Source organism: Periplaneta americana, chromosome 9 (genome assembly GCF_040183065.1).
Source record: "Periplaneta americana isolate PAMFEO1 chromosome 9, P.americana_PAMFEO1_priV1, whole genome shotgun sequence".
NCBI lineage: Eukaryota > Metazoa > Arthropoda > Insecta > Blattodea > Blattidae > Periplaneta > Periplaneta americana.
In genome coordinates this window covers 1,756,239-1,783,204 of record NC_091125.1, presented here as the reverse complement: position 1 = coordinate 1,783,204, position 26,966 = coordinate 1,756,239, and the positions used below count along the sequence as shown (strand labels likewise).

At 35.0% G+C, this 26,966-nt stretch overlaps 1 protein-coding gene across 1 annotated transcript in view; it reads right to left on the bottom strand.

The window, feature by feature from the left end:
- Window positions 1–20,400, bottom strand: part of LOC138705721 (kinesin-like protein KIF23) — a gene marked incomplete at its 5' end in the record, with an annotated part of 61,118 nt that extends 40,718 nt beyond the window's left edge. Inside the window, 6 exons of the mRNA XM_069834292.1 lie at window positions 4,905–5,012; window positions 12,346–12,545; window positions 14,517–14,655; window positions 17,952–18,150; window positions 18,716–18,901; window positions 20,156–20,400. Of these exons, the coding sequence (XP_069690393.1) occupies window positions 4,905–5,012; window positions 12,346–12,545; window positions 14,517–14,655; window positions 17,952–18,150; window positions 18,716–18,901; window positions 20,156–20,400 (1,077 nt within the window). The remainder of the gene's footprint in view (window positions 1–4,904; window positions 5,013–12,345; window positions 12,546–14,516; window positions 14,656–17,951; window positions 18,151–18,715; window positions 18,902–20,155) is intronic.
- Between the last annotated feature and the right edge of the window lie 6,566 nt (window positions 20,401–26,966).

Here is a 26,966-nt window from a genome sequence, read left to right as displayed (position 1 = left end):
TTTCAAACTTCAAAATGACACCAATATCTTCTTGATATCACCATATTTGGCTGAGATATCATGTTTAAAAGAATTAAATATTCTAAAATTACTATTTGCAAGAAATGAGCCACAAACTTTCAGAGCCTAGAAGACTCCATCATCATAAATGTCACCCCTTAAGCAGCTTCATGTCGGTCCAGTTTCAGCTTCTTTCTGTCTCTCAAATACCTCCTCCTTGTTTTAACTTCAAGTGTTGAATATTTTTTTTTGCGTTTTTGTCCTTATTTTCCATTGATGCAACAAACCCTGCGATGGTGTTTGTCCCAGGGTTTATGCCCATTCTCCTCAGAATTTTAATTTATACTTTTGGACTCTTATTAAAATGACGTAAAACATCACTGACACACAAATTTACAGTTTTATGACTAACAGTAAAAGATTATAAATTACTTCATTATGTAAAAACGTGTTTTCAATCTAATGATCATGCCCTGATATCTGTACATCTATTTTGGAACTAGAAAGAAGTTCATTTTACAAGCAATGCTGGACGAGGGGATTGACAGCTACGAGGATCACTCCAAAAGTAATCCACAATATTTATTTAAAAATTACATTTCTATCCTACAGCTTTGCTATTTTCATAGAATGTAGATACATCCTTCAGAAACAATGTCACTTTTCCACATAATTCCCGCACCTTTCAAATGACCTCCATAAATTGTAAAGGTTTAGAATAAAAAATAAATTAAAAAAAAACGTGCATTGCTTTTGGAGTGATCTTCATGGAAGTGACTGTGCCTGATGACTCAGAATTTTGGAAAATGGGAAACCATAAGGCATAAATAGAAAATTATTATATCAAATTAAAGGGGAGAAAATTCTCTATTAAAATAGTTATATTTTGAAAATTCTAATTTTTCATCATTTTTTTGCGTTTTATGGGTGTACATATACCTTAAATTGATTTTTAAAGCTTTCTTTCGTTAGACCACATATTAGAAATAGTGAAGCAGATCTACAGAACGCATGTCGCAGTGACATTTAAAATTTCAACTATCATCCCACTGCAATGAATAGGAAGCCAACCCAATAAGGAATCAGTCTTTTATAACTACTTATAATCAATATCCCTGTACTTCATTGGAACTGGCCCATTTGAGTGTCATCATGCTTCCAATTGTGACTGGTTGGGATCTTATTTTTTTATAGATACTTGTCTGAGATACACACACACACACACACACACACATATATATATATATATATATATATATATATATATATATATATATATATATATATATATATATACATATATATGGGATGTTTCAGAATTCAACTGAAGAAATTTATCTCGTTATAAGAGGGGTTATAGACAAGCAATTTGAGGTAGGAAATCCAGAGTCTCCGACGAAAAATTTCCGAGTTATCAAATTACCAGCTGTTAAAGTACTTTACATATTTTAAAATAGTAAGTTAACATGGAGCAACCATTTGAAATACATTTCTGAAAAAGCTCGTAAAAGATTCTCCCTTCTAAAAAGACTAGCAGGAAAGAAATGGGGATACTCTAGGAATACTTTGAACACTACATACAAAATGTTTATACAGCCAGTGCTGACATACTGCGGAGAAATTTTAATTACTTCACCTTTCATAAACGACATAGAATATGTTCAAAACCAAGCTCTCAGGCTCATTACTGGTGGAATCAAAACAACGCCAATAGATTCTATGAGATTCCTCACTAATATTAAGAGCATCAAAATGACAATAGGAGAAAAAGCACTGATTCAGTATGATAAACTTATCAGATTACCAGGTAACAATTGGCATTCATACAGTCCTCTTTGTAGATTGAAAACTCAAAAAAGTTTCATATCCATTGTTCAAGAATTAAAACAGAAAATCAATATCCCGAATTTAAAAGAAAACTTACAAATTAAACCAAACCCTTTAACTCTATTAAATATAGAATATAATCTCAATTTAACAGAAGAAATACTGAAATCAGAAGTAAACACTGAAATGCTGAAACAATTGTCTTTAGAGACAATTAATATTAAGTACCCTCCACAAAACTGGCTTCATTTATACACCGACGGATCCTTGATCTCCAGAGAACAAGGTGCCGGTGCAGGTGTTACGTGCTGTCTCTTCTCACTTTATAGATCTCTTGGATATGGAACAACAAGTTTTGATGGTGAAATCATTGCAATAAGTGAATGTCTCAGGAATCTTCTATGCCACATCAATAAATTTAGGAATGCAGTTATATTGTCGGACTCCAAAGCAGCTATTCTATCAATCGTCTCTAAACACACACCTTCATCTCAAACAGCAGAAATAACTAAAATGCTCTCTCAATTATTATCACTCAATGAAAGAGTTGTATTCCAATGGATACCATCCCATTGTGGAATCCTGGGAAACGAGAATGCTGATGCTTTAGCAAAGAAGGGCAGCACTACTACTTACAGACCTGTTACTAAATCTACGTATTACTCTGTGAAGAGATTTATTAAAATCTACATACTTAGACTTCAACAAACAAAATTTGATAACTCAATCCCAAGGGAAAAAATGGAACTCTCTGCATCAAAATCCACAGTTAATTCCCGATTTACCACGAAAATCGTGTGTAGCTGCATTTAGATTGGCAACATGCCATGATTGTTTGGCCAAACACCTGCATAGAATTGGAGTATATCAGTCCCCTAACTGCCCATTGTGCAACTCAAACCAAGAAATGCATTCGGAACACCTCAAAATCTGTGCTTCAGTGGCTAGTCATGATAATATCTTTGAAAAATATTGGAGTGCAAGAGGTCAAATGACTTTATTGTCAAATGCCTGGCATTAGAAAACAACAAACAACAACATATTTTAAAAATCATAATCCAGTACATATTATAATGAAATAGGAATATGGAATGGCTTCGGAATTTATTAGGAATTAGATGAAGACCAACTGTTAAGAACTAACTAACCATGTTTCCAAATTAAGCTTTTACAGAATCTGTAAAACTGCAGGTAAATAATGGGACAATACCGGTACACCACTGCACTGTTTTTTGTTTCACCCTCATTTACTTTCGTTACTGTGCCTATTTTAAAGAGAATTATCGGCGTGAAGCTGTGGTATATGGATAAAGAGTCTGTTCTCAGACCAAAAGGTACCGTAGTATGTTCTAGTCCCACCGTCATAGTATAGTTTTCTTTTAATCCCAATACCTCTTTCCAAGGGGAAAGGAACTGGCCACCTTACCCCATTACCTCCTGGCCTAGTTTCCTCATGATGATGCCTTATTGGTGTTACTTATAAGGTTCAAACCTGTCTGCGGACAGTTGACTAAACAACAACAACAACAACCTCTTACCAGTATTTCATTGCTTACTTCCTCTAAGAAAGACGAAAAGAGACATTTTTTTCTTTTCTCGTTTATCCATTTTGTTGTTATATTTTCTATTAAACTTGTAACTGATACTGTTATGCACAATTACAAGTTAATTGATAAACATACTGAAACTTGTCTAGTGTAATGGATATGAATTTCTCTAACTACATTCTTTCTTTACTCTTCTAAACAAAATTATTGTCATTACATTACAAAATAACTATAGAGGGCATTTTAATGTTACGATACAAGTTTTAAGTTACATACCTTAAGTAAAAAAAAAAAAAAAAAAAGTACGTGCTGAAGTTTGAACGTTCGGCCTCAGAAACAATTTACAGTGTTCACCGATTGTGCCACAGGGACATAGCAATATTGTATCCAACACATTTCCAAATCTACCGCCATGCCACATGCAGATTCAATCAGTGGCATACTACCCCAAAAAATACTTCACGCCATTACATGCAAGTTCGAACCGGCAGACCCTGGTTTCCTATCTCAAAATACTTGCCTAGGACCCCTCCACAATCCCCTAAATTTCTTCGGTAGAATTATGAAAGACCTTGTATAATCTGAGACTATTTTGGTTGGTTAGTAAAGTTTACGCAAAATGTATAATCATGTTGAATCTTTCGTTTAACACTTGAATATAAATAATTGATTAAATGGTGATCTTACTCGTGTTAATTATGTAAGCATGTGTGGCTTACCGCTATTTCGGTGTTACTTGACACCATCCTCAGAGCCTACTAGATCTCGGTGCTATCTCAACTTCGCTGCCTGTTGTGAGGGTGCGTTCGTGTGATGAAGAGTTGTGTCAAATAGTGTGTGTGTTCTGAAATTGATCTGTGTGTTGAGAATTTGATCAGGATGTGTTTTAGTGTGTCTGTATATTTCATATTGTTCTAGTGTGTTGAGTTTTTGGTTTTTGGGTTGTATGTGCAGAATTTCCATGTCTGTATTTATGTTATTGTATGTGTGGTTATTGCTTTAATGTGTTCTTTGTATAGAGTTTGGAATGATCTGCCTGTCTGTCCAATGTAGAAACTGTCGCAACTACCGTATTGCATGTGAGTTTGTATATGCCTGTGTGGTTGTATTTATTTGTGTTGTTTGCGTGTTGAGATGTCTTTGTAGTGCGTTTTCTGTTCTGTATGCTATGTTGTATTTGTTTTCTGAATGAAGATGCGATCCTAATCAAATTCTCAACACACAGATCAATTTCAGAACACACACACTATTTGACACAACTCTTCATCACACGAACGCACCCACACAACAGGCAGCGAAGTTGAGATAGCACTGAGATCTAGTAAGCTCTGAGGATGGTGTCAGGTAACACCAAAACAGCAGTAAGTCACACATGCTTACATAATTAACACGAGTAAGATCGCCATTTAATCAATTATTTAAATGTATATTCCTTAATTATAGGACAGAATAATATCAAGAAAAATTGTACGCATGGTTGCTTTAGAGACAGCACATTGTTATGAGAAATTAACAAAAAAAATGGCTTACTTGATTATCTTTCCTTCTGCCCACTGGCAAATTCAGGTTATGCTTTGCAGAGTCCACCTGCTGTGTAACTTGCACTTCTTTGGTTACATCTGCAAACTTCATGACATGCTGAAACCAACCACCGATATCTTAAAAACAATGAAAGTATTTCCAGTAGATCAGAGTCAGTATAAAAATATAAAAAATGCAATTAAAATTTATTTAAAAGTTAGTTATAGAACTACAGCAATAATTCCCGAATGCTTATGTTTACAGGCATTTTCTATTAAAGCCAACACAGAGACTAAGAGATCGAGCTAGTAACTTGAATTAATATGAAATGAAAGGATAAATCACAGGTCTACATGGTTCCAGGGAGGAAGAGGATGAGCTGATGAACTCATTTTATGAAGAATTCCAGTCTCAGCAGACTTGGCTGCCTGTACCCGTCAAAATCCTTATTTGAGTTTGGACTGAAGTAATACTGATAATGAAGAAACTAGTCTACAGGAAGGCAACCCAAAAATAAAGTCTTCTAGCTTATGTGAGCTTTGGATCAGAATCCCAATCAGTAGCTGCTGCTCTTAAGATTTTTGTTTGGTAGGGCTGGACTAGAAATTTCAGTCTATAAAATTATTATCAAATATCACAGAGCAATTTACCTCTATTGAAGTTAAAACTATAACGAATCTTTGGTGCAGTTTTTGTTTGTGCTGATACTGTTGAAGATTATATATATTTTTATACTAAAGTTAAGAAACGCTATACCAGCATTTTTCAACCTCTTTCAACACGTGGTACACTAAAGTTGTAATTTAAAATTCCGCAGCAAGCCCATAAATCTAAACATGAATGGTTCATAAAAACATGTAAAATACGATATTTTTTAAGTTGGTTCATAGTGATCTCACGGTGGAAAGGCTGCAGTTTGGGTTTTTCTCGGGGTTCTCCTATTTCCCCATATTAGGCATCTATATCATTCCGTCAACATCTCTCCATTGTCATAATTCCCCAAATGCCGGCTGTGACGTAAGGAGGGGAGTGGCCTAGGGAAGAATGGGGTTGCCTGCTCGAAACCTGGATAAGCAGCAAACCTTAGTGTGGTCAGCTGGTGGGGGTTGGAAATACACATAGCTTGAGGATCAACTCAATAGATTTAATCAGATTGCAGCAATGGATCGTAGTACCCCCTCCCTTAAATTAAAATTCAATTCAAGGTTGGTATGATATTCTAACATTATTGATCTGGCAATCCTGGCTGCACGTCAATCATTCTCATCTTTGCCGCGTGCACACCTACTCTGTGTACTGAATGTTGACTGTGTCACGTTCACAGAAAGCTAACTCTTGTTGGCTCACTTTTACTTACTATTCTTTTCACTTTTATTTTCTAATTTTTACTATGACAACCATCACTATTTCATCCTCTGCCAGCACACCAGAGGATCATTGGCGGCACACGGTTGAAAATGGCTACACTATACAAACAATTCTGCTGCAGACATGTGTACTGAAAGCTACTTCTGCCTGTTAATGATATACACTCCTACTTTGTAAATTTAAGACACTGCAAGTCTCCTTTCATTTTCTTCACAAGAGGAAAATTCATGTTGATGGTTGATGAAAGAAAGTGTTTCATTCTTTCCCGATCTCCCTCAAGAAATGTAGACACTAGTGGAGTTGGCATTACGATGCTGCTGCTGGTTGTCTAAAATATCCAAACGAGACATGATCTGATATTCTGTGACACAGTACATGAGGGTAGGCCACCAAATGGGAACAGAGAGGTAGAACTTAAACTGAGACGGATTCAATCCGGCATTGGAGTTTGAATCCAGTGTGGCTTAGTGGATAAAGCGTCAGTAGGCCTACGTAGAGCTGAAAACCCAGGTTCGAATCCCAGTGCCGGGAGAATTTTTCTCCGTTCTACCTATTCTTTACCATATGGTAATGAAAAATTCCTGCACGGAAACATCATATTTTTATGTACTTCGGTACATCACAGTAAAATTATGGAAAAATGGTAGCCAAAATTGGAAGTCCTGGTTGTCCAACACACGTAGAATCCCTGTAACTACTTGCAAAGTGGAATGACCTGCAATTTGAAGTTTTTAAAGCATTCTATGAGGCCTAAGATTTCCTTTATTTTAAAAAATATTAATTACTCTGCTAAGGTGAATTGGACGATCCCAGAATGAGATATTTGCGTCTTTACAACGAGATAATTGACACGATAGTTAGCTAAATGGAAAACAGATTTCATGACTTAGAAGAACTAAAATTTATCAAACTAATTGATTCGAAAAAGTTTTGAATCTTTCAAAACCAGATTTCTCGAAATTTTGTTTACGTCCCTAAAATCAGGCTACAAAAATTGGTTTCATTTCGAGAATTTGCGAAGTGAGTTAGTGGCTGTTTATAGGTTGTCAGACTTTTCAGGCAGGACAGTGACTGAGATAGCAAAGTTTTTTAAAGACACCGAGTTAGCAGAAGAAGCATTTCCAGAAGTTTATAAAATATGCTGCCTAAAAGCTACAATTCCAGTGAACACCTCCACAGTGGAAAGTACTTTTTCCTGTTTAAAACGCGTAAAGAGTTATGTACGAAACACTCAGTGTGAAGACAGGCTTTTGTGACTTTCACTGTTATCAATCGAAAAGGCTCCATTGAACAAAATTCAAAGCCAAAGACATTTTTACAATGTTGTCATAGAAAAATTCTCCCCGAAAAGGAGGTGGATTCCATTGATGTAGAGATGAAGGTGGTAACTGATAAGCCTTATTTTCATTGTAATACGTACTAGCTAACATATTTTTTGTATTTCTCCTGTTTATTGTTAAACAGTGTCATGACAGTTCCATTACTGCTGGTCCCCCCTGAAAAATGTCACCATTAGCCACTACACTAAATGGACACTCTGTCTTAGGAGATAGATCAAATGTGAAATGCATTTAAATCTATGGAGCATTGGCAGAGCCTTGACTTACGATGACTACAGACCCAAGTACAAATCCCGGCATATGCAGAGTCGTATTTATGATAAACAAAGCCAAAATTCCTAAGTGCTTTTCTCGGGGCTCTCCCATTTCCATAACTCCACTGTCACTGTCCATTAGGCCTACTATATAATACTGTATATTGAATTTATTAACATAGAGTTATATTTACTCTGTAATTTGGCAATTATAGCTACATTTTACATTTTTGGCTATGATATCTGAAGGGTACACGGGAATAACGAACAATGTCCATTCAGAATAATTTTGAGATAAATGAAATTTAAAGTTTGAGGACTTGAAACGTATAGTTTATTGTTAACTTACTGTTATTTTTTATCACACAAGAATGTACCATTATAAAGCAAATATGTGACAAAGTATTGTTTTGATTTTATGAATTACAACAATGCAAAACTGCAAAAAGTCTACTTTGCTACGTTTTATAAACGGGAAGAACGAACAATGTCACAATTTAATTGAATATTTGTTGGGAATAGAATCAGGCACAATATTTTCAAACAATGTAGCACATGTTACTTTCGTGTAGGGTATCCTTTTTAAAGGTTATAAATATTGTTGACCCATTATAAATATTTTTATCTTTGAGTGTTCATTGTTCCAAACAATTATTGAAAAACAAATCTACAAACTAATCTAATTGCACTGAATTTTCCATTGTGAATGAATAGATTGAACTATAAAATCGTCTCATTCACTGTTATTGACTTCTTGTGACTCGTCATTGGTGGGAGAAAGACTGAAATATTCTCTAGCAGTTGGAGAACAAACATTTTTCAAAATTTGTAATTCCTTGTACATTGCCTTGTAGCTGTTTACAGTTTACAATGATGAATGGTTTGGTTTCCTCCTAGAATTCGCAATCTCTTGCCTTCTGTCATCGGGTACTTCACACCTTGCTCTCTGATTGATAAGTCCCATGTTTTTGTCACATTCCATGTACGAGTGGCCTCGAGTGGGAAATGTGATCCACTGAGCATCAAACCTCTTCTTAATATGTACTACATAATGACAAAATCTAAATACCGTAAAGTTCCTATTTTGTCCGGAACAAGAATCGTAGAAGATACGGAGTTCACCAACGCAGCTTGGTACAATATTCATACAGTGGTGCTATAACATAGAGCAAACTTCCTCAGAGCCTTTACTTTAAATATTTTGCTCATACATGTCTTCCTGTTGACAGCGTATGTATGTTACAAGAATAAAAGGGCAGCTGTCGACGATAATAGCCCTCAATAGTTGAAAAGTTTGGAACTGATAATTCTTTTGGAAATCCATGCAGATAGCCTCTTTATACTCTGACTTCCTGGATTTTAGACGTGCAGCCTGTTTTACTTCATAGAACTTATATCCTTTTCTCTTGTGCAATTCATTCTTTCAAATCAAATTTTGTTTCTCCTTCTCAAAATTATCTAATTTACTTGCATCTTTTTCATTGGAAATTTCTGATTTAATGTGTGAAATGTAAGCTAATGTTGTATTTAGTGACAAAAATTACTCTGTATTGCTCGTAAGACACAGAGTTCGCAAGAAAATTTTCTAAGTGTAACTTAAGCAGCTTAGAAATATTAAAGTCCTCTGGAAGATACTACCTTCGGCTATCGTGACGAGATTAGTGGACTTTCTGACCTCTAAGTGACTGAATGTGCTGACAAATTTTAGATAAAATCTCTCCTTTCATTTGGTGAGCCCTGTTTCCATGTTTAACTCTTGTTTCTGTATGGGCTTTTCCAGTAGTAGCCAATGACGTTTTCAAAGTGACTAAACATCTGCCTGTTACTCCATGTAGAACAATTGCTTTATAAACGGGAACATCAGTATTTTGCCCATCTTTGTTTATTCGCATTTTATATATATAAGAAAAATTACGAAAATCAGCTTCGGCTTGTGTTTTTCTGGATCTTCTTCTTTGCACACGAAGTACTGAAATTAGTCCTGAAAGGTGAGCATTTTGAGTGTCATACGATGCTAATTCATTGAAATGTTTAATAAGATCGCTTCTTTCACTTTGGCTTATTTTCTGAAAACACGGAAAACGAGAACATTTACAGTCTTCTCCCATAATATGACTCACAGCACGAATTTTTTATGCATCTGTAACACGTCCTGTAAATTTTCTCTTCCTTGAATTTACAGAACATGGAATGGATCCGGATAATTCATTTTCTCTAACGTCAGATATTATAAAAATAAATTGCAGTAACCACAAACACTACAATATGTACCATAAAAGTATAATAAAGGAAATAATCAACACCCTACCACAGACATCTGAACACTGGAATAGTACAGCTGTTTGTATTATGCTCACAAGTAGTTCTAATGAAAATTAATAGAATTTATTGTCACATGGAATAACAGCTAAACATCATACAGTCATTTAATAATATTATTATTGTATAATACAGATCGTATTGGCATATGTAAAAAAAAAAAAAACTAACCAGCAATGTGCTATGACTCTAAGATCAAGTTTGTAACAGCTGTCTGCATTAGTTTCTGTGTTTAAAATGGACATTGTTCGTTCTTTCTTGGGATGGATGTGACATTGTTCATTCTTCCAAAGTATACAGAAACTTTAACGCAGAATACTGAGGACAATTCTCGTTCTTACATAAAACCAATGCAGCCACATGAAAGTACTCCCCCTCTACTATCAGATGGCACTATTAACTCAATTTCGATTTTTGATGGACATTGTTCGTTATTCCCGTGTACCCTTCATCTATACTTAACTATTTTTCATTTATTTTTATTTGGTATTTTTCATTTATATCTATATCTATGTCTTTTATTTAGGTAGTATCTATTTGTTTTTTTTTCCATTTTTAATTTGTAATTACACCTTGTATCTGTTTTATCTCTTTTTTCATGTTATGTATATGCAATTCTATGTTTTTTAAACAAATATCTGTACTGTCTATTGTAATTGGGGCTTTGCCTTGTTATAGACATAAATAAATCTATACTAATAATAAATCTGTAGCCGAAATTTTTCTGGTAATTTTCGATTTTCCAAAAATAATTGGTCCTAACATATATAATTAACCACCCTGAAACCGAAAATCGCTTTTTTGAAATTTTTGTTTGTATGTCTGTCTCTCTGGATGTTTGTTACCTTTTCACGCGATAATGGCTGAACCGATTTATATGAAAATTGGAATATAAATTAAGCTCGTTGTATCTTAGAATTTAGGCTATATGGCATTCAAAATATTTTATTTAAAAGGGGGGTTATAAGGGGGCCTGAATTAAATAAATCGAAATATCTCGCTTATTATTGCTTTTTGTGAAAAATGTTACATAACAAAAGTTTCTTTAAAAATTATTTCCGATAAGTTTTACTCTATGAAAAATTTTGATTGGACTGATATTTAAGGATATACAAAACTTTTAAAATAACAATATAATACATTTTCACCACCGCCTCAGATTATAGTGTTGTTGTTCCTGCAGTAACTCCTATATGCAAAATATAAAATTTTTGAGTAGGAAGAAAAAACACATTTATTCATTCCATGGCAATGGTACATAGGAGATCGTGAATTCTTACATTTTCGAAAGAAAGAAATATAATTACATATCACTATATATGCTGTATCACTAAGTTATTTGAAGGGTTCAGAACCATAGAGGGCCAAGCGCCATTTACTGAATACGTAGAAAACAAGGGTTAAAATTAAGTTATTACCATAATTCCATGGAAACATATAGCAAGTAACATAAAGCTTACACATTAAAACTAAATGATATGTCAATCTTCATTAAACTATGGTTACATGTAATAACAAATAAGAAACATGTTCAAGGAATTGTCATTGCACCAAACGAGTGCTCTCTGTACCAAAATGACCGCATTTTAATTATTTAAATACAATTTAAATTAAGTAACATATTATCCTTCTATCAAACAGGAATGTTCCCTGGATCAAACTTCCTTTTTCAATTATGTGATTACTTTATATTTATTTCTAATGGGTGCAGCAGAGCGCACGGGTATGGCTAGTAACTAAATAAATAAATAAACAAATAAATAAATAAATAATTAAATAAATAAATAATTAAATAAATAAATAACTAAATAAATAAATAACTAAATAAATAACTAAATAACTAAATAAATAACTAAATAACTAAATAAATAACTAACTAAATAAATAAAAAAAATAAATAATCCTTTCAATAGCATCTAGTATTGTCGTTAGTATACAGATGCCGTCGACTGACGAGGCATAGTACTCTACTTGGGACGCTTAGAGGGACTTCACTCGACCCTGAGTCTACATGGCTAAACTTAACCCATGGCATCACATAACTGATTCACGATACCTGCAGGAAAGTGACTATTCAGACTTAAACAATCATTCTCACAAATCGGAGTGATAAACAAGCCTCAGGTCCTCCTCCATTAAAAAAATGATAAGAATATGTACAGTACTTACTATTGTCTCATCAAAATCATCAGCAGTAGGATTCACGCAAATAAGAGCATGAATTTGACTCTTTCCTTCGAAGTAGTTTTTCAGAAGATAAGTAAGTTTTGAGTCACGGTAAGGTACTAATTTCCTTGTTCCTTGTAACTGGTTTTCCCGTAGTATTTCTAGACAGGATTTCAGTGTCATTAGAGAGTTGTTGATATTTCCTGGAGGAAAAAAAGAAATTGTTACAATTACTGCTAACCACATAATTTTAAAATGCAAGCAAACAATTTAGCATTATGGTAGCTAAAAATTTATTCGTAACTCCCTTTACAACTGAAAAATAAAGTTGCTTTTCTCCCCAAATAGCTAAATAAATAGATATATCACAGAGTTACTGGTTCATTGGAGAGCATGACTCATAACTGAATGTTTAAACTTTTACTGCTTTGAAGTTATTATGATATCTACTACAAGTTCATGTATTTATCAATAGGGCCTATATGTTGTACGGAATTTGGATTATGTGGATTCATTAGTTCTGAAGTTATTAGCATTTATTACTTTTAATTACCGTATGTGTTGATACAAAAATTCCCTTTGTAACAGTTTTAATAGGACTGAGCTAAAATCTTTAAGAAACAAACTAGCGCTGAGTTACTTCCGGTGATTTCAGAAATAAAATCGTTGAATTTTTAAGGAATTTTTTGTGGAGATGCAGTTGATCGTATATGCAAGGCATAACAAAAATTTCTAAACTAACCAAACCTAACTTGTTACAGATTCATATAATGCAAGGTGTATTAGCGGAGTAAGAAGAGAAATACCTCAGTCCTAGGTCAGCTAAAATATACCTTACACTTATGTAAATAAAGTATTCGACTTTTAATATCTTATGTATATTTTATTGTCCACAAATTTGTAAACTTTTCTTTTTATTATTTTGATATTACATTATTTACTGTAATTCAACCTACGAAAATTTATAATAAAACTCAATGGACATGAGAATCTGTAGAAAGTTTTAATACTTATATTTCTAGTGAAACATTCTTAGACATTTTCACCTGACCTGGATAATAACTGTTGTAAAGAGCATTTAAAACACATTGAAATTCTGAAACATTTCGAAATAGAGAAAATAGTGAAGGAGACAAATCTTTAAATACAATGCGCATATATTTTAAAAATGTCCGTCAAGGCACTTAAAAAAATAGGTCAGGTAAATTGATACCATTTTCTGATAGAAGAATTTTATCGTTTTTAATAGAAAAAGCTGAAAACTATTTTTTTATAGATAGTATTCAAATTTCCATAATTAACCATCATTTATGTTCATTATAAAATATAACTTGTATCGTAAACTGTCTGTTGCATTTTTAATAATTTTTTCAATGATAGCCTACCTGACTAGGGTTTCTATTGTTTTCAAAACAAAAAAAGCACAAAAAAGAACTCAAATGTAAAATATTCATTGAGAATTGATTAGAAGGCCTATTATAAACCCTGGTTGGGACGGCTATCAAGTATATCTATTTTTAATAACCCTTTAAGGTAATGTGAGGTTTATAGTGCTATGACAGAATAAAAGTAGCAATGGAAGGCGAATTATTAGAAAAAAAATCTTGCTTGCAATCACTTTTGTTCAGTAACAAGTCTCATGTATAGACGCTCAAGTGACAGTCCTATTGGCGAGAAACCATAAACTAACCTACCTACTTAAAAAAAAGATGAAATTAAATTTTATCACTACTTGTATTTGTTTAATCTAATTGAATTATTTCTTACAATTTGATGTACGAATAGATAGCTCTATAGTAGGTGGATTTTAATAGTAGTTGTAACAATAAATAGCAATAAGAAATGAAAAGTGAAAAATTGATTTAGTGTGCGAGATGTTACCGAGTTATGAAATGAACCTTGCTACTAAATAAAGAAAAATATATACATATATATATATCAAAGGAAAAAAAATCTTATTTATAATTGATAAAGTAAAGAACAATATATTTGGATATTTGCAATAGGAAAGGTGTGAGAGAATATTTAGGAACCTAAATAGAATTTATTACTGTGAGATGATAGTAAGATAATTTAAAGTAAATATATCGGTATTCCATACTAGTTTGATCTTTGCAATATGTGAAGATAGCAGCCAACATCCAAACATTTTCACTTTTCTTACACAAAATTACCTGACTCCATTAGTCTCTGCCCACAATTCTTAGTGCGGTTAGATCTCTCACTGCCTGCCAAGTCAACCAAGCAAAGCTGACTTACGTGAATAATTTGTTTATCTTGAAACGGAAACTCTCCATATCGATCCAATGGGGCCTGCAATTGAATATGTTTAATTTAATTGGATTATTTCTTACAATTTGATATATTTAGTAGGTGAATTTTAATGGTTACTGTAATCTCTGTTATCAATTTTTTGTATAATTTCATTCCACGAGTAATTTCTTGTTTACAATCTTTGTTGTTACCAATTTTTTTTTGTATAATTTCAATCTAGCTATACTTCACTCACACTGTAATCTCTTATTTCCAATTAGTTATATAATTTCAATCTATACAGAGTGTTTCCGAGTTTGTGTTACAAACTTTCAGGGATGATGGCGAAGGGCACATGTATCAATTTGAGATAAGGAACCCTGGTCTGGAAATGAAAGAGTCTAAAGTTACAAGCAAAAATAGTTCTGTGGAAATGAAATAATTTTATTCCTCTGTACATCTTGTTTATGTGTATTTGTCTGTACATCTTGCATATACTGTATTCATTTGACGTTGTTTACGTTGTCTACCTACAGTATTCCATTCAGTGCGCTGTCTGACGGATGGGGACAGGAAACTACACTAAAGCAATGCAGATAGTGTAATGTGTAACAGACATGGTCGGTCCTGATATGCACGTCTGTAGACAGCAGTGTATGTGTACAAGTTGCAGTGTCCAGTCGATCAGTCCTTGTGAAATGGAGGGGTACATGAGAGCTGAACAAGCAGACCTGATTTTCGAATCCGGATGAGCCAATGGGAACAGTAGACAAGCTCACAGATTATATTAGGCTAAGTACCCACGTAGGAGACATCCGGCCCGTACCATTTTCCCACGACTGTTCCAAAAGTTAAGGGAAGAAGGGCACGTGGTGCCAAATTACAATTCCATTTCCACACAACTATTTTTGCTTATAACTTTCGACTCAGTCATTTCTGGATCATGGTTCCATGTGCCCTTCGCCATCATCCCTGAAAGTTTGTAACACCTCGGAAACATCCTGTATATAACTTACCCATATTTATGTCCAACTTTTTATTCGTTTATCACAAGTAATTGAATTAACATAACAGGATCAAAGTAGCATGAACTAATAGTCCAGTCATTAGGATTGCTTAAAATTTCACCAATATTAAAATTCGATGTAAGCATCAGCATTTGCTGCACATTTTTCCAGACATGGCTGAATGTTCTGTACTGCTCTCAAGCATTTCATTTGGCATCCGGTCACCTGACCATAGAATGTGTTGCAAAAGGTTAGGTTACTCTTGAATCCATGCTAGTAGAGACTCCACAAACTCCATTCTGATGTCACAGTCCTCATATGACAGAGCTTGCATAAACCATGGCCAATTCATTTCCTTCAGCACGGACCCATGGGATACACCAGATTCCCGCTGATACTGTCGAATGGATTTCTTAGGACTTCTCTGAAAGGTCTTAGTAGCGGCTGCTTTGACCCCCTCTGTGATCACTGTTTTTGGTCGTCCAGCACCCTTCTATTGCGTAATTGAGCCAGTGCGAATCAAGTTGGCGTGAAGTCTCTTGATGGTCTTGTAGTCCAATGTCGCATTTCTTCTTTTCACCATTCTCCACCATCTCTGCACCATAATTGGGGACTGCCACACCTCCATTCGAGCAGCAATTCCTATTCGATCGTACACAGTCTTATGGCCATGGTTAATATTTTAACATTTACACTACTTTTTCTGATTACATTAAACGTTTTGGATCATACCAAGAACACAATAAAGTAAAATCAAATGACAGCTTCTTTTGTGCTTTTAATGGTATGGAACACGGTACATTTAAGCGGTGGAATGGGTCACTTAACCTGATCGGTTTCGCTACTACAGTGTAATAAAAAGTTGGTCATCCTGTACATAGTTCATTATAATTGTTATTCTTACTTATAATAGCATGTTGTGCTATTATGTTTCGAAAACTTTGTTTCTTTCAGGAGGCTTTATTTATTAAAACAATTATTTTAAATGTTTCAGAAGCTGCACACCTAATAATACATCATTTTAATATCTACACAATTAATAGTACGGTAATTTCAAATACAAGACACACATTGTATTTGAAAATACATTTTATACAATCCTAGCATTAAAAACCGCTTGTTATGACAATATAAATCGTGCAAAATTGGCCCAATTCTGGCACTGGTGCCAGAAAAGGTTAGGTATCTAGCAATTGACGTCATCACCGCCTTCACAACACAATTTTATACAGGGTGTCCATAAAATAAGGAACTATTTTCATGAAAACGATATAGTTCATGATATTTATATTCATAAGACGATTGTACACTACAAAGACGACAGGGATAGACGAAACTCCAAAATATTCAGGAGTCAGCAAATTTTACCAACGCATGCAATGAGAATATATTCGACCTAAAATAAATAATAAATAAAGGGATTAGAGACAGGGACAGACGAAACTCCAAAATATTCAGGAGTCAGCATATTTTACCCACACATGCAATGAGAAAATATTTGACCTAAGATAAATATAAAAAGGGATAAGAATGAGATAGTCCAAAGCCCCAATTTCAACAAAAATGGTTTTTTGTGAGAGTTAATTTCTTACACATATGGGAAACTATTAATAAAATATTATAAAAATTACTCAATGACGTAAGTATACGCCAAAGAAATTAATAATACTGCACCTAATAGCATTGGACTCTAAGGGTGCTATTCATAGACATTTCGCAGCACGCGCTACGAGCGTACTAAGCTAGCCCCGGCTATCGACTGGTTACTTGTACAGAATTCAAATCACATCCTATCGCTAACACTGGTTTATGAATACGAAAAACGCTGATCATCCACCGGAAACCCGCGCTAAAAATGTCTATGAATACGACCCCACACCTTTAATATGCTCTCCTGTGAAATTTTGTCTGTGTGGTTTAGGACTTTATCATTCTATTTACTGAAATACTGTATATTAAACAATATTAAATATATTGTTATGTAATGCAAACCACGCTCTCAGAGACACTCTGTGCTCTTCACTGAAGGTATATAGTGACAATTATCTTGAGATGCGCAAGAAAATATAACAACTTATTAATCTAAAAAGCACACTCGAACTTCTTCCTGCGATCACTTTTGTAAACATATGACATCAGTCGCAGCAACATAAAAGGAATCGAAGTCTTAAAGACTTAAACAATTCTGACTCTGTAAAAAACTTGGGCGCCATGGCAACCTGGCGGCCAGGATTTGTCCATCCCTTTGCACATATATCTTTAAAAAATCTACAAGTATAAAGATAAGTCAACAAACTTCATTTACACTTAAAAAAAGTAATTTTAAGGGGAATGAAATTCCTCACCAACCTGAACGAGACGAATGGTAAAGACTGCATGTCCGCGACTGGAGCCAGAATTGAGCAAGGTAACTGGAACGCGCTTCCTGCGCATGCCACTGCATAACACCTCACATGCTTCCTTACTAGACTTCACCTCAACCTCCACCACTCCGTGGACGTACATGTTGTGAGCGCTATCCTCCCGAACTATTTTTGCCTGTAGGTTTCTGTAAGCAAAAATTACTTATGTACCAATTAAAAAAGGGGATTTTTTTTTCAATTTCTAATGTTCTTTAACTACACTGTATCAGCTGCGTAGTTGTTTGGAGTTGATATCAAAATTATATTTTGCGAGATGATTGAAGAAATCACCATGGGATTACCTGAAATTTGTCTTACAATTGGGAAAAACCTCGGAAAATAGCCAATAAGGTAATCAGTCCAAGCGGGATTCGAACCCATGTCAATGTGCAGTGCCACGTTAGTGAGAAAACACACTACCGCATGAGCTATATCAGTCGCTCATTAGGCTATACAATAATGTATTTGTTTTGTAATATTATAAAATGAATTACTGGTACTGCATTCAAGGGCACCGTTGAAAAGTTAAAAGAAAAATAATGACATTTGATCAACACCTGTTCCCTACACATCGCCAACAAACCATGGATTAATTTCATACAAAAATAGTTTTGTGCAAACTTCGTCCAGTTCATAACTGAACTTCATTATTAGAGTACAGGGAGAAATGTTACGGGCTACTGTCCTACGATGTAAATATTGCTCCCTCACCTAGATCTGCCTGCATCATCTATGTTACTATCCAACAAGTCATAGACGGTATTCTTGTAAATTTCTATGTAACTGACAAAAACTGCGTAACTGTTGTCTTCATCCACATCTTCGAGCTGTATGTATTCTGGAATATTCTTGAATTCATCTATATCATCCTTCCTGAAACAAAAACAATATGCGTACGCACACACACACACACACATATACACACACATATATTACATTATTTATTCGCTCGTTTTCATACTCTCTCTCGCTATCATAATATTAATACTCGATCACAACGCGATAACACGCTTGAAATTCCACTTCACACATCATCTCTGTATTCCTCATCTTTCACTGTTGCTACCTCTCGTCACTGGAACTCTCTGCCGCCTGAAGTCAAGGGCTGCCGAACATTGAAATTTTTCAAATCCAAGTTAGAAAATTATCTTATGACGAGTTGCCAAACTAACTTACTATTATGACAAGTGTTGTATTGCATGTTTCCACGTATTCACATTTTTTTTTTATGTTCTAGTGATATTTAACTTATTTTATATTTTTGTTTTCATATTTTCCGATAATGGTATATCTCTAATGTGATAAGTTGAGCTACATATAAACGTAATTTTCCTTACTGTGTATACTTAAACATATTGTATTCATTGTATGCTTTGTACTGCACTATTGTATTACTACTATTAGTATTATTATTGCTATTAGGCCTGTTATTATTAATATTTTATTTATTATTATTATTAATATTATTATTATCATTATTATTATCATTACTATTCTTATTTATTATTATTATTATTATTATTATTATTATTATTATTATTATTATTATCAATAATTCTTATTTTTTTATACTTTGTAGGCCTCATTTATTTTTGACCTGCTGTTCACATTTTATTATGCTTTTTTCTTTCTTTCTGTATGTTATATATTATGTCTGATTTCTTCTTACTTGTTGTTTACATTTTATTATTATTATTATTATTATTATCTTATTCAGTTTTGTGTGTACTTTGTAAATTTGTAGTGTTTCTATAACGCAGTTTTTACTCCTGGTTGAGTGTTAGAGAAGGCCGTATGGCCTTAACTCTGCCAGGTTAAATAAATCATTATTATTATTATATACACAAACACACACATACACAAACACACACATACACAAACACACACAAAACCTGTGTGCGCGCGCACAGTGGTGAGATTTACTAAAACAGATGGCAAAATGTATTCTGTCCTATAATTTTTTTATTACCCAAACTGAAAATTTAACAAGAAACTAATATGATCTTCTAATACTCACTTCTTCGGAGTTTTTTGTGGTCTGGCAGATTTCAAATATGTTTGTAACTCACGGTGACGGTCCTTCGAGGCGTCTCTATCACTCTGTATCTCAAATCCATTCATTTTGTCAGGCTTGAAAACATATTTATCTGCCTGGAATCCCCTGTCATAGTGTAGGTCTTCCCACTTCCAGTAATTCCGTATGCAAACAGAAGACCATTCCTACCGCTGAAGAGATTCTTGATGAGAGGTAGAGCCACTTGTTTGAAAACAGTCTGCTGGCTGTCATCTCCTTTGAACACTTGTTGAAAAGTACAGTGTAATTCCTTGGGTCCTGCTCGGGAACTAGCAGCATTATGTGATGTAAGAGAAACTTCTTTGTCAGATAAAATTCTTAGACAAGAAGTTTAATTTTCATCTTGTGGTGATGTAATTCGACAAAACACTTTCACCACATCTTTCTCTTCTGCTTGTCTGAGATGTTCAACATTTTTCATGTCAGGAGTCTTTCTACTGGAATAAATTGAAATGTGTATTAGGTTTGTTCTATTGCTTGCATGAAGCATTTTTTTTACTAACCTTTAAAGTTTGTCTATGATCATGTGTATTGTACTGCTAACACATAGTTCATAATCTACAATTCATTATATTCTGTTTTATTGCATGCAGGCATGAAATAAGGTTGCTCTAAGTTAGAAGCTAGAGCTTAGAATATTGCTTAAGCAAAAGTATTTGTGATGGATATTGTATATTCCCATGAGTAATACCGAGTAATGCAGTACCCTAACTTGATCATTAGGCTTCGTATGCCAGCTACCTAAAGACTGAAGTTGAAGACACATTGGGTATATAGTACGCGGGACACAGATGATCCAACGAATAAGGATATAAACAAACAGGTCGTCGCTGCGTGTTCGTGAGGTACAGTCAACTCCCGACATTCTGAAGCTATACTAGTAAATACATGCTTGAGCTGTGATGTTCATTTTCGTCGTGATCTTTACAGTGAATAGGCCTAATAACGTGCATTCGTAAGTTACGGAACTTGAACATATGCGGATGTTACTTGAAATAATTTTGTATCGCAAGAAATTCTTTCGATAGCACCTGACGTTATTGGTGCATGATGTAGTACAAGATATTCCTATTGTATGATATTTTTCCGTGTTTCATTAGGATATTGCATCTCGCTCATCGCTGAATTTTCTATGTACTTTTCTAGAAATTCCCTAAAATGGAGATTATTTAATTTATTAATTGAGATGTTTTCATTGAACATCGTGGTAGGCTACACAAATCCATGCTAAACGTCGAGTTAATATCTTCATAATTTTTTAGATTTTTATGGTGCTGGTTCTTTTTTATTACGTTCAACACACTTTCTAACACTTCTGGTATTTCAGTGTCTTTCAATGCACTGTTTTTTGTCACTTTTACGTTTATTTTACACAATTATTCCCCATTATTTATTTTTATTTTATTGGGTTATTTACGACGCTGTATCAACATCTAGGTTATTTAGCGTCTGAATGATATGAAGGTGATAATGCCGGTGAAATGAGTCCGGGGCCCAGTACCGAAAGTTACCCAGCATTTGCTCGTATTTGGTTGAGGGAAAACCCCGGAAAAAACCTTGACCGGGTAACTTTCCCCGACCGGATTCGAACCCGGGCCATCTGGTTTCGCAGCCAGACGCGCTGACCGTTACTCCACAGGTGTGGACAATTAAGGCCTCCCCAAACAGACGCGATACGGAATGCGTTACGATAGCGTTACGATTTTGCGATAAACGTTTTCATTGCGTTCAATGTTTGTGTTCACACACGCGCGATTATCGCAATATGCGTTATTATCGCAGCAAGTAGAACGCGACGATTTTGCGATCTATTCTCTCGGGGATGTAGATCGCGCGAACGCCACGCGTTTATTTTGATGCTGGGTTGAAGTGTGTCTGTCATGGATTCATCTTCAGGGGAGGAGGAGCTTCTGCTTCTAGTCGCGCTAGCTGAGGATGAGGAAGAAAATCGTCGCAGACGCAGGTAAGTCCATGGTAGTCATGTATGGTTAAGATAAACGATATAAAAAGTATAAAGTTATGATTTGAGCTTTTTTTGCCAAGAACTTGAAAAAAATTAGTCCATTATAATTTTTGTTTTTAATTTGCTCATTTTATTGCAGGAGGTTGTGGATTCACAACATAAATACCAAAAGGGAAGAACAAGGCGAATTTTATACCTTAGTACCACAATTAATTAGAGATGAAAAACGTTTTATATATACTTTCGGATGACAATTCAGTGCTTTGACGAGATTCTGGGTAAAGTAAGGGGAGACATAACGAAGCAGCATACCGATAATCATAAAGGCACGGATTTTCCTTTATGAAATCAATCAGAAGTTCCACGTTCATTTTCAAGCAAAAGAAATCAATCTGTAAGCACAAGTGATGTACGCCTGCTAAAGATAACTGTTCTCTGCGGCTGTGGTTGGAAAACAACAATCCGCGGATGTGTCACCCTCTATGGCAATCTGATTGGCTGGGGACGTTACGATATCGTATATTGCGGACGCGCCAGTTTGGGCACCTCTTCGCGATAGTGCGATATTGCGTTATAACGAAATCGTAACGCATTCCATATCGCGTCTGTTTGGGGGAGCCTTTATTCTCTATATTGACAGTAAAAATATTAGTTCAAATATCCTCAACTATGCCCCGCAATATTACACGCTCTGCAATGAACCTTCAATCAGCCACAAAGGTGTAGTTACTTAAATAGCCCTAATACGATTAGTAAGGGCAGTGATCGATAAGACTACTCACTATAACTGCGTCCCGATTTCGACTTTCTAGAGGAAAAGGGCAGAGGATACGTAACTATTTTGTATACGAACGTACTTGTATCTGCGCTGTGACGTCACATATACTTTGAATCAGGCAACTTCATTCCAGTTTATACGTAGCTGGAATACGGAGCCTATTGATCATATTAAGTATTTTGTTCGTACAGTACATACAGTGTGTCTGACTCAAGCCGTTCATAAATAATGTTTTAGGCATCATGCACAACACGACTAGGGTTGGGCACTATACTTTTCGTCGTTGAAATTCTGTAACTCGCAGCGCTTGTATTTAAGTTTAAGTAACGATTGAGAATAGGTAAAATAATAAACAGACATAGGTTCGGTGGGCTAATACATTAATTCATACGATGTGTCTGAGTAAAGAAACAAAGATTTATAACACGCGGATCTCTCGAGGGTAGTTGATGGCCCTTAGCTAGAGTGATATGTTCGTATGAATGTTTCTTCTGCTTGAGAGGGTTCGATATCCGGTTCTTCCTTTTGTACTTTTTAATTTCGAACTTCGATCCCAAGTGGTTCTATAATATTCTAATTAATACTACTTCAAAATGGAAATATGCAATCCATCGCAATATTATATGAACCAGAATGTTCAACAGCAGTAGCTATAAAAGCTCGAATTCTACCGTCGGTAATCATTCACGGTTTGAATATCTAAAGCTCGTAACAGCAAAAGTGAAAGAAGCGAAAAAATAATTAAAAATTATAAGATGTTCCAGCAAGCAAATTACGTCGACAACGTCCATCTAAATGCGGTTGTTATCGATCTCGTATGTCTTAGACCAATCTGAAACTTTTTCCCGCAGGTTTTTTACCCAGGTTTCGACGTTCTCATGGTAGTGCCACTAGCCGTGACATTCAATATATATTCAAATAAATTAATAAATCATGTTAAAATTCTGCGCTGCTATTCATTAAAGATACGTTGCTTATTCCGAATGAAACAAAAATTAATTTGAAGGATTGGATATAACTAGAGTATAAGAAAATAATAATATTGGAACCATAGGAGAGCAAATGACTCGATAAAACATTATCCAAGACAGGAATAAACGTTGGAAAGGAAAAATAAAATTAACATAACAGATTGATAGCACGTGTTTAACATAAAATTATCATACAAAGACTAATATTCGTAACATTCACGTGGTGATGTCGGTAAACGTTATACCCACCCCTGATTCCGCCCACGAAATCATTAAATACCTCCCACATGTCTCGACTGTGATTTGGGATGCCCAAGCAAAAATGAACGGCTTAAGTAGAACACCCTGTGCATTTCGTAACAGACTTTTGAAAAGTTTTTATAGTAAACTAAAAAGTTTAAACAGTTACATTCATAACTGTTGGTGCTGAAAACCAATTTAAGGTCAGATTTATATAATAGAACTTTTACCAGGAAATAGGTTTCCTTTCTGGTAAATTCCATCGGTCTTTTACCGTTATACTGCTGAAGAAATATCGGTAATTTGTACATTTCTCCTGCATCGAGCATAGAAAGTGTTGCGCAGTGTAGAAATAAGCTGAAGAAACGTCAAGCTTAGAGCATTAGTATACAGCTGATTTCCATTCAGTACAGTTCCAGTTTTTAATTCTGACTTACATTTGTAATACAATAAAATATTGATAAATTTCGATTTATTTAATTCAGACCCGTTAGGTTAGGTTAGGTTAGGTAACGGTGGCTAGGGGCGCGTTAGGGACGACCCTTTACACGTCCGCCATACTGAGGCCTATTAAAAATTAAATTATGGTTTATTTAACGACGTTCGCAACTGCCGAGGCTATATCACCGTCGCCGGTGTGCCGGAATGTGCACCCCGAATTTATGGACTGAATGAGGATGAGTTGTACCAGCAAATCGGCCGCATGTGACCCCTCACCCAATGAGGGCCCCCTACCTTCCCCCCGTACTGTGTTCATACCGCCAAAGTGACCAAACAGCACAGGAATCCATTCCAACGGCCCTTCCAAGGTGTCGAAGCGCTCTTGGAAGTGCTCTTGAGGAATGAATCCTGGCAGAGATATTGCTGAAGGCTAGGAACCCAGGGACGGTTGCGGACAGTACGCCCTCCCCGTAAGCAGACGAAGACATGCGTCTTTACCTGAATATGTCTATGGAATGAGATGAAGAGACAAATGATATGAAATCTAAATTCTTTTCCTAAACGGGAGGGGAAGGGAAATGGACCATGACAATGAAAATTCCAACCCGGCATTTGCCTAAGCAACTGTCAAAACCACGAAAAAATCACAATCAAATTGGTCGGTCTGGGAATCGAACCACGAACTTGCCGAATGCGAGTCCCATGCGGAACGTATGAACCATCTCGCTCGATTCAGGCCCCCTGATAACCTCCCTTTAAAGTAAGTATTTTAAATGCCATATAGCCTAAATTCTAAGTGGGACCTAACTTAATTTACATACCAATTTCACAGAAATCTGTTCAGCCATTATCGCGTGAAAAGGTAATAAACATAGACTGACAGACAAACAAACAAAGATTTCAACAATTATTTTCGGTCTCAGGATAGTCAATATATTATACATGTTAACATCAATTACTTTTAAAAGAGCGAAAATTATCAGAAAAATTTTGGTTACAGTTTTATTATTGGTAGGCCTATTCCGTAGATACAGATTTAAAGATAATGTAGGCTAATAGATTATAAACACAATTTAGATTCTAAACCCACACATCTTCGAAAAATTGTTGAACAATTACGGCTGCATGTTAAACATAATCAGGAAAAGACAACAAAGATCAGCTGATCAGGAAACCCAATGTTAATTTCATAACAGCATTACCGATAATGAAATTTATTGAAACAACCACTGCCACGCGTCAGACCAGACACTGTAGAAATAAGTTATTTTTTCTTATGTCTGTGAAACACAATCTGAACCGAATGAAAGAACATCTGATACCATTGTTGGATTATGGGTACTTCGACAGATTCCATTCAACTGCAATGCAATAAATATTGTCACTAAATGGAACAATAACTAACATAGAAGTAAACACATGAGGAAAACCCCCGTTTAACGAGCTGGCTTTATTCGCAATATCAATGCTCATTCTATCATGGACTAACAGGAAAGTTGAAAAGTTAACCTATTTAGCCATAAATGAACGTAGTGAGGAATAAAACATTTTAAAAATAATGTACTGTACACTAGACTAATTTTGAATTAAAGTTTTTCCTGAATGACATTTTGTGTAAAAGTCTTGAAACCTGTAGGGTCCTGTTATTTAACATACCTTGTGACTTCTTGATTACACAACTTTTAACACTGTATGACTTCGGAATATGTGTGATAAGACTTTCTTGTGTTAAATTCTAACGTACATTGTTTACATGTTTCGACGTATTTATGGATCATCTTCAGAACTGGTCGTTGTTGATCTTGGCGCCTCTTGTTCTGTATCCTGTGAAATGAAATGTAGAGACACACGAAAACACATTCAACGAAATTCTCAACACATAACTCAATTTCAAAACACACACACTCTTTGAATCTACACTATACCACACGAACGCACCCTCACAGAGGGAACAAGAGGCGCCAAGACGAACAACGACCAGTTCTGAAGATGACCCATAAATAGATCGAAACATGTAAACAAGGTACGTTAGAATTAACACAAGAAACTCTTATCATACATCTATTCCAAAATATCTTGTGAATATATTAATATTCTTAAAATTATTTATATGAAGGAATTGATTCGACGTTGATCCAGATTGGAGACAAACTGAACTGAATACGACGAAAGTGATTGTTCGGGACAAAAAGAGATATTATAATTTCTCCCTTCACATTTAGATGGTGTGAGTGCTGGACAAGCCACATTTTGTTAGTTTGTAATAGAAGTTAATAAAATTAAGTTTGTCTCTTTGTAACTGAATCATTTACATTTTACCTTCTTTTCACTTAAGAACTACCCCACATTTTCTTTAAAAATGTGCTCAGGTAAATAGCTACGAAATTGTTACACATTTTTACTGAAGTCCAACACATCGATTTTATATTTTTAACAGAGTTGTTAGCTTGGGAACTAGTGACCTAAATTGACGGTGGATCAAAACATTAGAATAT